The sequence below is a fragment of the Physella acuta genome, unplaced genomic scaffold (genome assembly GCF_028476545.2).
Source record: "Physella acuta isolate Inbredline_101_S28 unplaced genomic scaffold, ASM2847654v3 ptg001346l, whole genome shotgun sequence".
In the NCBI taxonomy this organism is placed as follows: domain Eukaryota; kingdom Metazoa; phylum Mollusca; class Gastropoda; family Physidae; genus Physella; species Physella acuta.
Window position 1 is genome coordinate 1,031 of NW_026732861.1, and position 12,057 is coordinate 13,087.

Below are 12,057 nucleotides of genomic sequence, written 5' to 3' on the forward strand. Positions count from 1 at the left end.
CCGGCATCCATCACCTGGTTAAATACCATTTTTGTTAGTTTATAATAGTCGTTAAATATATTTAAAGGCTAGTTTTTAAAACTTTTGTTATATTTAAAATTAAATATCAATGCATTGTCATCGGAGATAAACAAATGAGCTAAAGCTTATAAAACAGGTTAAGGTTCTAAAAAAACAGACGACTCATGTAAATATCAACTATTTTGTATCACCAGCTCCAATTAGTTATAATGTTCATTTTAATTTGTGCTAATTTAATGTTTGCGTCCCACATTTCAGTGAGGGTGGGGGTTGGGGGAGGAGGGAGGTGGGTCAAACTAAGACAACTTGATCTCTAACGCAGGGTGAACATGCTACCATGCTTCTAACACATGCATACATATATATTACTTTATATAACCTGCCCCTAGGCTGTAGATGTTAATAAAACCTCGTCTCCTGTATATTTATGGGAGAGGGATGCTGGTAGATATAAAACCAAAGTAAAAAGTAGTTTCTTGTCCTTGAAGCCTTGACTTCACAGGTGAAAATTACAGCCAAAGTTACAGCTCTTCATTTCTTAAAAACTAACACTGGATAGAACTCTGTATTTTACTTGATTCTATATTAGATTTTGATTTCTAAGCTACAGAAAAGGTTTGCCGATGTTTTTACATTTTTATTTTATTTTAATAAGCTTTTATTTAGTTCACAATGTTTGTTTGTGTGTGGGTTTATGGCGAAATTTGAAATTCAAATTTGACCCACTTCTAATGTAATCAATTTCGCTCCAAACGTTTTGAAAACATTCGCTACTGATAACAATGCAAGATTATTGTATTTTTTAAATCTAAGCTAATATTAAATTAGTCTGTAAAAATTAAATACCAGGTTACAATCTTAATTAACAAAAAGGGGAGGTAACAAGATTAATTAGTAGAGCTATATTCACTGATGTTTTCATGCCCAAGAACTGACCGAGGACTCGGCTAAGAGGCAGATAATTGTTATGTTGAATGTGCATATGTTAACAATTTCAAATTTTTAAATTCTACCATCAGGTAAGCGTGTTCAGGAGAAGATAACCGCGTTACCATGGCAACCCTCACCGGCTACCTGGCTGGGGCGGTGATGACGGTTGTGACGATTGGACTGGGGGTGAAGGTCATGAGCGCCATCTTGTCGCACAGGAGGCGGGTCGACGCCATGAGGAGGTTCCCGCAAGACCCGACCCACCCGTTCTTCGGTCACCTTCTGCACGTAGGTCTAGAACTGCATACAGTGGAAAGGACGCGTGTAGTGGGGGGTCATATAAAACAAGTGTTAAGTATAAGTCGTGATATATCTGAACCCCTCATTGCTGCTTGGCATTTTATGGAAGGGGGGTGGCATTAAAGCGACAAGTGCCTTATTTAAGGGTAAAGAACTATAAATTTGTTGTGACGGGGGTTTAGTTGTATGCAATACGACTCTCGAAGGCTTAAGGACAACTTGAGTCCACTCAATTTTAGCAATTAGGCCTACCTATCATATATCAGGAAGTGTAAAGACAGCTGAACATAGCTAGATCCACAATAGTTTGAAATACCGGAGTCAGTTAATGACGATTTCTGATTCTCCCGTCGTATGGGCCTGAACATATCTTTAAAATTTTCTGTTTCTATAAACACACGTGTGTATATATCGCAAAACTAGGTCAACACATTAACACACCAGATGACCTCAACACGTGTGCTACACATCTAACTCCGTGTAAATGTTGCTCTAGTACGCAGGTCCTAACGAGAAGGGGCTGGCTTTCCTGCGATCCTGGACGGAAAAATTCCCCCGAATATTTGTCGGCTGGCTCTTCTACTTACCGCTTGTGATCGTGAACCACCCAGACACGCTCAGAGTCATTCTCAAATCACCAGGTGAGGTGTCCCAAACTCGGCTAGTGGTCTAATATATTTTAAACACGTTTTTGTTAATTGTGTCACGGCATGGTCGAATGGTAGGGCTTACGACTGCTAACCCAAAAGTCACGAGTTCGGATCCTGGTTTTAGTCTGTAGGACGTCTTTAAGTCCACAAAGCTCAGATGAGTTCGTGATTTACGTTACGGAAATAGCACTGACCACACTACCCCCTACTATGCCGAGGTCAGTGAATTAGATTAACTCTACTTCATCTACCCCATATGTCTTTGGCACGGAAGGAAAAAAAGTGATGATGGATTATTTCACCGAATATTTAATACACTATTTTAAGTATATAAAACATAATGTGTATACTGAAATAAGTTAAATTTATATTGTTCAATAAACATACATGAAAATGAAAATATTTGACATTTCCCATTTAGGTCTGAAAGCGAAAAGGTTCTACAATTTCATTCAGCCTTACATAGGGGAAGGATTGTTCAGGAGTGAGGGGGAGAGGTGGGCTAGGAACAGAAGAGTTCTAACAACAGCCCTCCATGCGAGGGCCTTGAGGAATTATGTAGAGCTCAAGAATAGATGCACAGACACACTTTTAGTAAGTAGAGTATATATACATATATATATATATATATATATATATATATATATATATATATATATATATATATATATATATATATATATATAGTCAAGTTCTAAAACATTAGCGACATTTTGCCTCTATATCGCTAATAACTTTCCACAACCAATTAATTATCTTTATTTACGTGTGTGAGTTGTCATTAACTTGTAACTATGTGAGACTTACTGTAAGATACAAACTTGCGCGAAATGTAACAAAAAGTGTCCTTCTAAAGCCGTAACAAAATGTTCAACCGTAGTGCAAACACAAAAATGTCCTTTTACAATTGTCACAAAAATGTCCATCTATAATTGTAACAAAAATGTCCATCCACAATTGTAACAAAAATATCCATCTACAGTTGTCACAAAAATATCCATTGCCAGATAAAGTTTCAACAAGCAGCTGAAACATCCCAGCCCTTGAAAGCGTTTGTCAACATCACGATGTTCTCTTTTGATGTCATCCTTAGATGTGCGATGTCCTACCAGACTGACTGCCAAATTGAGGGGTGGGTCATTCAAAATTTTATACATAACTAGCGTGCCCGTCCCAGCGTTGCCGCCATCGCATTAAAAGTATGACATAATATTTTCAGAGCGTTTCATCATTGCGTTACCAATTCTATATATTTTTAGACGCGTGACCTTGTTTTCTAAAACTGAATAATTTGAATGTAAGTAATGCCTGCGCTATATTGTTTCGGAACATGCTAGTCGGGGCACGGGTTTTCCCATATTACCACCCAGCACGCTCTCGGACGTGGTGTATCACACTTTATCCATATTCTATCGCACTCTTTAAAGCGAATATATGCGCCATAGCGCTCATGAGAAAGCACTGGGGGCCAAATAGCACCCCGCGGGGCGCCGGGGGGCGCGCCTGATTCAATTTAGTGAGCGAACATAGCAACCCATTGTATCAATTGGCTATCGCACTGTTTAAAATGAACGTAAGCGCCATAGTGTTCACAGGGGAGCCAGGGGCGCTTCAGGTCACGCAATAGCCAGGGCGCCGGCGGCTGCGCCTGTTGAAGTTTTAACGCTGAATATAGTACTACCAGTTACCCGCTATGCAGGACGCACGATTAACTGACACCAAGGGCTAAGATAACCGTTTTGGAACTCTGGGCGACAAACCGTTTATTGACAAAAATCGCACCCTCCCGGGCGGCGCCCAAATGAAATTTTAATTTTTTTTTTTCTGCATAAACCTCACATTTAGTGTTCTAATCAACTCCCCAAAGTTTCATGGCGATCGGATGAACGGCGTGAAACCGCATTCGACTTTTATTTTTATAGACCGTACATCAAAAATTGAATAGCGCCCTGACGAATTTTTTTTTTTCGTAGAAACATCCCCAGGAATATTTTTAACAACTTTCCAAAGTTTCATGGCGATCAGATGCGAGGTGTAGTAATGTATAAAAGACACACACACACGCACGCACGCATGCACACACACACACACACATACATTGCTGCATATATCTATATATCTATATCTATACCAGAAAGCCTCGACTTCAAATCCGGGTTCAAGTCAGTAGACCATCCCTGAGTCTACTCAGGTCTGATGGGAAAACAAAGGCGGCTGGGCATAGTGTTGACCACACTATCTCTTCATATCTCTGAAACAGATGAACTCTACTTCATCTGCCGCATGTGTCTTGGGACACGAACGGGAAAAGATGATTATGTCAGGTGGACACAATGACACAATGACACAATATACACTGACCAGATGACAGGTTGACACAATGCCTCAACGACACATTGACTTTAAGACAGCTTTACACATGACACATACACTTGTTGACACATCGAGACAACAAACCTCATGTTTCTCCTCAGGTTGTCCCACCCCTACGTTGAGGCCGTGGACTCGATAGTCGCCTTGATTGTCCGCAGGTTTTTGTAAGTCTCTTTTGCTACATATGGCAATAATTCTCAGCTCTAAGGCTTGATTTAAAACCCCAGACACTTTTATGATCTAGCGTGTGCATTGTAACCACCTCATAAAGAATGTACAATACCAACTCTCCTAATCATAACCACCTCACAAAGAATATGTAATCCCACCTTCCTAATTATAACCACCTCATAAAGAATATATAATCCCACCACTCCTAATCAGAGTTTCTTCCAGGCATCTCTTCGGGGGGGCGAAGCCCCCCCCCCCCCCCGAAAATTTTTTACCGCCCCCCCCCCCCCCCCGAACGGAATGAAATTTATATAATTTATATAGAAAATATATACTTTTAACAGTGTCCGCCCCCCCCCCCGAAGAAAGTTTACCGCCCCCCCCCCCCCGAAAATTTCAAGTGCCCCCCCCCCCCCCCCCCGGAGAAAAAGGTCTGGAAGAAACACTGCTCCTAATTATATCCAACTCAGAAAGAATATATAATCCCACTATTCCTAATTATATCCAACTCATAAAGAATATATAATCCCACTATTCCTAATTATATCCAACTCATAAAGAATATATAATCCCACCACTCCTAATTATATCCAACTCATAAAGAATATATACTCCCACTATTCCCAATTATAATCCCACCACTCCTAGTTATAATCCAGTCACCACTAAAAAAATCGCAATATAATCCCACTTATAATCCTAGACACCATCCCCAATAACAAAAAAACCCATCGTTCCTAAAATATAGTCACACCTCACTTGAGATACAAATCATTACTTTTTATATGTTATCCCAAGACTCCTTACACATCATTCCATTTCCTTGCATACGTAATCTACACATTGTCCCACTTCTCAAATATAATCACACTTCCACACAATGCCACATCACCCCTAAAAAACAACGCCACATCACCCCTAAAAAACAACGCCACATCACCCCTAAAAAACAACGCCACATCACCCCTCACATAATCTCACTTCACCTCACATATAATCCCACTTCACCTCACATATAATCCCACTTCACCTCACATATAATCCGATTTCTAATCCCTAATCCCATACTGTTACTCCCCTCGCCAGTCGGCCTTGGCTACACAATGACTTCATTTACTTCCTGACCTCTGAAGGCCGCAGGTTTAAACAAAAATGTAACTTTGTGCACGGTGTGGCAGACTTCATCATCAAAAGCAGACGTGAAAAACTGGCAAGTTTTTTTTTTTAAGTGTCTATGTGATTTTTTAAACCGCTTGTTGTCCTTTATGTATTTGCCTGTGTTTTCTTTTAAAATGTGCGTGTTTTCCAAGTTAAAAATTAATTATTTAAAATTGTAAAACTTAAACTACAGTGATTAGAAAATAATTGAAAATCCCCAATCTCCAAAGAGCGCTGTTAGAAACGGTAAAATAGGATCCATGAATATATATATATATATATATATATATATATATATATATATATATATATATATATATATATATATATATATATATATATATATATATATATATATATATATTCATGGATTTATTCAAGAAAACGGCAAATCCAAAAAATGCTGATCAATTATTCTAGTCTACAGTATGAGAAAACGATTGCTAGAATTTTTAAATATACTGTAGATAACCTGTAATCTAACGGATACTGTTGATTCTAGTGTTGTCTGTAGTGTAACATAACAAATCCTAGAATTTAAAAAAAAAAATATTTTAGAAAAACAAAAATCGAACGGTGTTTTCTATAGTGTGATGAAACTAATATTAGAAATTTTTGAAACAATTTCAGAAAACGGAAGATCCAACGGACACCGAGGGGAAAAGACACATGGACCTTCTGGACATTTTATTGACCGCGACTGACGAGGACGGTGTGGGGATGACAGATGTCGAAATCCGGGATGAAGTCAACTCATTTCTGCTGGCAGGTTTGTTTTACTGTTGGTCTCATGTACTCTTGGTGTAGCAGTTTTTGTTGTATAACTTCATTATGTAACAGGTCTTTAGAAGTTACTGTTGGTGTATAGCCTGATTATGTAACAGGTCTTTAGAAGTTACTGTTGTTGTATAACCTGATTATGTAACAGGTCTTTAGAAGTTCCTGTTTTTGTATAACCTGATTATGTTCCAGGCCGTTAAAAGTTACTGTTGTTGTATAACCTGATTATATAACAGGCCATTAAACTTTACTGTTGTTGTATAACTTGATTATGTAACAGGGCATTAAACGTTACTGTTGTATAACCTGATTACGTATCAGGCCATCAAAAGTTACTGTTGTTGTATAACCTGCATATGTTCCAGGCCATGACGCGACTGCCAGTGCCATCAGTTGGACGCTCTACTCTATAGCCAAGCACGGAGACGTGCAGCAGAAAGTCTGTCAGGAGATTGATGAGCTTATGGCAGACAGGAGCTGCACAGACATTTTGTGGTAACACAGACATTCTACAGACATTTTGTGGTAACCCAGACATTCTACAGGCATTTTGTGGTAACCCAGACATTCTACAGACATTTTGTGGTAACCCAGACATTCTACAGACATTTTGTGGTAACTGATATTTTGTGGTAACCCAGACATTCTACAGACATTTTGTGGTAACACAGACATTCTACAGACATTTTGTGGTAACCCAGACATTCTACAGACATTTTGTGGTAACTGACATTTTGTGGTAATACAGACATTTTGTGGTAACTGCAATTTTGTGGTAACTGACATTCTAGCGACATTTTGTGGTAACAGACATTTTGTGGTAACTGACATTTTGTGGTAACTGACATTTTGTGGTAACTGACATTTTGTGGTAACTGCCATTCTACAGACATTTTGTGGTAACTGACATTTTGTGGTAACTGACATTTTGTGGTAACTGACATTTTGTGGTAACTGACATTTTGTGGTAACTGCCATTTTGTGGTAACTGACATTCTACAGACATTTTGTGGTAACAGACATTTTGTGGTAACTGACATTTTGTGGTAACTGACATTTTGTGGTAACACAGACATTTTGTGGTAACAGACATTTTGTGGTAACTGACATTTTGTGGTAACAGACATTTTGTGGTAACTGACATTTTGTGGTAACACAGACATTTTGTGGTAACTGCCATTCTACAGACATTTTGTGGTAACTGACATTTTGTGGTAACAGACATTTTGTGGTAACTGACATTCTACAGACATTTTGTGGTAACTGACATTCTACAGACATTTTGTGGTAACTGACATTTTGTGGTAACTGACATTTTGTGGTAACTGACATTTTGTGGTAAAACAGACATTTTGTGGTAACTGACATTCTACAGACATTTTGTGGTAACAGACATTTGTGGTAACTGACATTTTGTGGTAACTCACATTTTGTGGTAAAACAGACATTTTGTGGTAACTGACATTCTACAGACATTTTGTGGTAAAACAGACATTTTGTGGTAACAGACATTTTGTGGTAACTGACATTTTGTGGTAACTGACATTCTACAGACATTTGTGGTAACAGACATTTTGTGGTAACTGACATTCTACAGACATTTTGTGGTAACTGACATTTTGTGGTAACTGACATTTTGTGGTAACTGACATTTTGTGGTAAAACAGACATTTTGTGGTAACTGACATTCTACAGACATTTTGTGGTAACAGACATTTGTGGTAACTGACATTTTGTGGTAACTGACATTTTGTGGTAACTCACATTTTGTGGTAATATGTGTCAAAATGTTAAAAAATACCTGAGTTTTTACCCGTAATACACTAATCTTATTATCTTTATGGTCAGAACATATATCAACCTCAGCCTCCAAACCTAACCGTATCCTTTTATCACAGTGAGGATCTATCCCAACTCCATATCTGATCATTTCCTTTAATCCCAGTGTACAACTGTCCTAACTTATACTTGTATCCCAGGGAAGATCTATCCCAACTCCATAACAGATCTTTCCTTTAATCTTAGTGTAAACTGTCATAACTTATCCTTTTATCCCAGGAAAGATCTCTCCCAATTCCATAACAGATCATTTCCTTTAATCCCAGTGTAGATTGTCCTAACTTATCCCTTTATCCCTGAGACTACACTCCAGTGTAGACTGTCCTAACTTATCCTTTTATCCCAGGGAGGATCTATCCCAACTCCCCTACCTGACGATGGTGATGAAGGAGTCTCTGAGACTACACTCCATCGCACCGTTCATCCACCGACAGATGACCTGTGACACACGGGTCGATGACCTGGTGGTACCTGCAGGGACGGAGGTCTCGTTGTCTCTCTACAACACGCACCACAACCCGCAAGTCTGGGAGGACTCGATGGTTGGTACATACAGTGGCGTAGCGAGGGGGAGCGGGGGGTGCGGGGGGTGCGGACCGCACCGGGTGATACCATTTAGGGGGGTGACACCAAGGCAAAAAATAGCAAAATATTTAGAGAAAAATGATAATTCCACTTAATTAAGTGATTAATTCGAGTGTTAAAAGTCTTTTAAGAGCAATTTAACAAATCCCGATAAGGGTGGATGGGGGTTGCAAATCGAAAATTGAAAGTTGTCCCCGGGCGCCGGAAAAGGTAGCTACGCCTCTGGGGGGGGGCGACACCATTAAGTGCCGCACCGGGTGATACCCAACCTCGCTACGCCACTGGGTACATACATTCGTGGTTTATATTGCCTGCTTGAATTCTTGTTTTACATTAGTTGGTGCATACATTCTTGATTTATATTGCCTGCTTGAAATCTTGTTTTATATTAGTTGGTGCGTACATTCTTGGTTTATATTGCCTGCTTGAATTCTTGTTTTACATTGCCTGGATGAATTTCATAATTTATAATGTTTAGTTGGTTCAAGCCTGTTACAGATTTAATAGCGATTGTTTGGTTGTTCAAAGTACAATTTATTCTGAATGCCTAGCGTCAGATTTCGATTAGTTGGTTCTACTCTTATAAATTATAATTTCTTTTTAGTTGCAAACAAAAATATTGAGTACTTGTCTCTTTCATGGCATATGGCCTTACAAGTTTTTATGATTATAAGCAAAACGAAAAGTTTTAAAATTGATACATATTTTTTTTACAGAAATTTGACCCCAACAGATTTCTACCAGAGAATTCAGAGAAAAGAAATCCCTACGCTTTTGTGCCTTTCTCGGCAGGACCCAGGTACAACGATAGACTTTTACATACAAATAATAAAACTATGATGTTAAAGTTAAATATTTGTATAACATACAGAGTTAAAAATAGCACGACTGTGTATTATGTCAGAATATTAAATTAAAAGTTCGTATTTCCATTGTTAAATTACTGTTATTTTACGAAAATGTATGCATTTTTAAAATGTGGTAATCTTTTTCAAAAGCGTGATAGTGTATGATGGTAAAAATACTAATAGTTAGCAAACACGCAAACGTTGATTTAGCCATTCTCCTCTTCATTATTTGTCATTTTCACTACTGCTATTTTAAATTGTGTTAATTTACTAGAAACTAGTGTACGTCGATTTAGGTATTAGGCCCTATAGTGTAAAACAAAGTAAAATAACTTTAGAAATGTTGACCTCATAGATTATAAGTGGAAGAAATAAAGCATCTGCATAATATTCTATTGCCAAACAGGATATTTTCTAATATAAATTAACTTATAGAATTCTGGTACATTTAAATCAAAGCTGTCAACATCACCTGTCGTTAATGTATAAAAAGATCTACCACAGTTAATCTGAACATTTTCTGCCGCTAACACTATTTACTGAATTGATATTCGTTTTTCCTTAGGAACTGTGTGGGACAAAACTTTGCTTTGAATGAAATGAAAATTGTTTTGGCTCGAATCTTATACAGGTAAAAATCCTAGTGTAGTATCTGACATGGACATTCAATGGGTACAATCTCCAATTGTGTAAAATTTGCTGATTCATTGACCTGGGCAACATACAAGCACCATATATCATAAATGTAACAGTTAAGGACATTGAACTTATTTTAATTAAATTCATTCATAGCTCTCTCTCGTTAACCTGTTTCATTTTATAACCAGCCAAGTGTCGCATGGTGCATTTATTTTATATATATATATATATATATATATATATATATATATATATATATATATATATATATATATATATATATTCCGGAAAGTTTTCAAAGGAAAACTGGGTCGTCTAGTATGTATTAAAAGATAAATTTAGATGTACATTAATCTTAAAACTTAAATAGAAGAAAATAGCAGGTCTACAGTGTCGGCGTGATCGAGTAATGGCTGCTAAACCGTAAAGGTCCCGAGTTCGAACCCACGGGCAGATAAGGCTTGGTAGCTAGGGACAGCAACCCATCTGGGAGAGATGGTTTAACATTAAACTTGACACAAGGTTGTTTTGTCTTTCAGGTTTAACAACAAATTGACACTATACTATTTCGTCAGGTTTAACAAAAAACTTGACCCTAGGGTATTTTTTGTCTTTTAGGTTTAACATTAAACTTGACCCTAGGTGCTTTGTATGTTAGGTTTAACAAAAAACTTGACCCTAGGGTATTTTTTGTCTTTCAGGTTTAACATCAAACTTGACCCTAGGGTACTTTGTCTTTTAGGTTTAACATCACACTTGACCCTATGGTACTTTGTCTTTTAGGTTTAACATCAAACTTGACCCTAGGCTACTTTGTCTTTCAGGTTTAACATCAAACTTGACCCTAGGTACTTTGTCTTTTAGGTTTAACATCAAACTTGACCCTAGGCTACTTTGTCTTTCATGTTTAACAAAAAACTTGACACTAGGCTACTTTGTCTTTTAGGTTTAACATCACACTTGACCCTAGGGTACTTTGTCTTTTAGGTTTAACATCAAACTTGACCCTAGGCTACTTTGTCTTTCTGGTTTAACATCAAACTTGACCCTAGGCTACTTTGTCTTTCTGGTTTAACATCAAACTTGACCCTAGGCTACTTTGTCTTTCAGGTTTAACATCAAACTTGACCCTAGGCTACTTTGTCTTTCAGGTTTAACATCAAACTTGACCCTAGGCTACTTTGTCTTTCTGGTTTAACATCAAACTTGACCCTAGGCTACTTTGTCTTTCAGATTTAACATCAAACTTGACCCTAGGCTACTTTGTCTTTTAGGTTTAACATCAAACTTGACCCCAGTCACACAGTTGAGAAGGTGCACGCGCTGGTGATGCAACCAACCGACGACATCAACCTACTTGTGACGTCATGGCGCTAGCACAAAAATAATTTTTAAACTATTTTTTTAATAAAAAACTTACACTACACAGGTTTATCAAAATTAATTGATTTATTGAATTGGCTAAAATAAAATAAAATATCTACTTTATTGAAACATGATCATATTTGTGTCGTCTTTATTTCGTAAGTTTTTAACTTAAAATTTAAGTGATCTAAATGTCCTTGATCTCAGTGTATGATGTAAACACTCTAGCCTCTAGATCAGGGGCGGAACTACAGTGCCGCCAGACCCCGCAATGCGGGGGGGCCCACGCCATTTAGGGGCCCAGAGCCGACCATTAATACATTTTTTTTTTTAATAGTTAAAAAAAAAGTAAATTTTCTTTCATTTTTGACTTGATGGTTGTTTTGTAAAAAAAAATT

At 37.7% G+C, this 12,057-nt stretch overlaps 1 protein-coding gene across 2 annotated transcripts; it reads left to right on the top strand.

The window, feature by feature from the left end:
- Positions 1-491: 491 nt before the first annotated feature.
- On the top strand, positions 492-11,682 carry LOC131926837 (cytochrome P450 4F2-like). Of its 2 annotated transcripts, none has more exons than XM_059282485.1 (13): positions 492-523; positions 1,041-1,239; positions 1,748-1,892; positions 2,323-2,495; positions 2,909-3,033; positions 4,376-4,438; positions 5,532-5,655; positions 6,234-6,372; positions 6,749-6,878; positions 8,569-8,764; positions 9,524-9,606; positions 10,221-10,286; positions 11,569-11,682. In XM_059282485.1, exons 2-13 carry the CDS (start codon positions 1,075-1,077, stop codon positions 11,669-11,671), a joined length of 1,512 nt encoding a protein of 503 aa, XP_059138468.1. In that variant the 5' UTR covers positions 492-523; positions 1,041-1,074; the 3' UTR covers positions 11,672-11,682. The 2 variants fall into 2 exon arrangements, with proteins under 2 accessions (XP_059138468.1, XP_059138467.1); XM_059282484.1 differs by lacking the exon at positions 492-523 and adding an exon at positions 531-636.
- Positions 11,683-12,057: the final 375 nt, after the last annotated feature.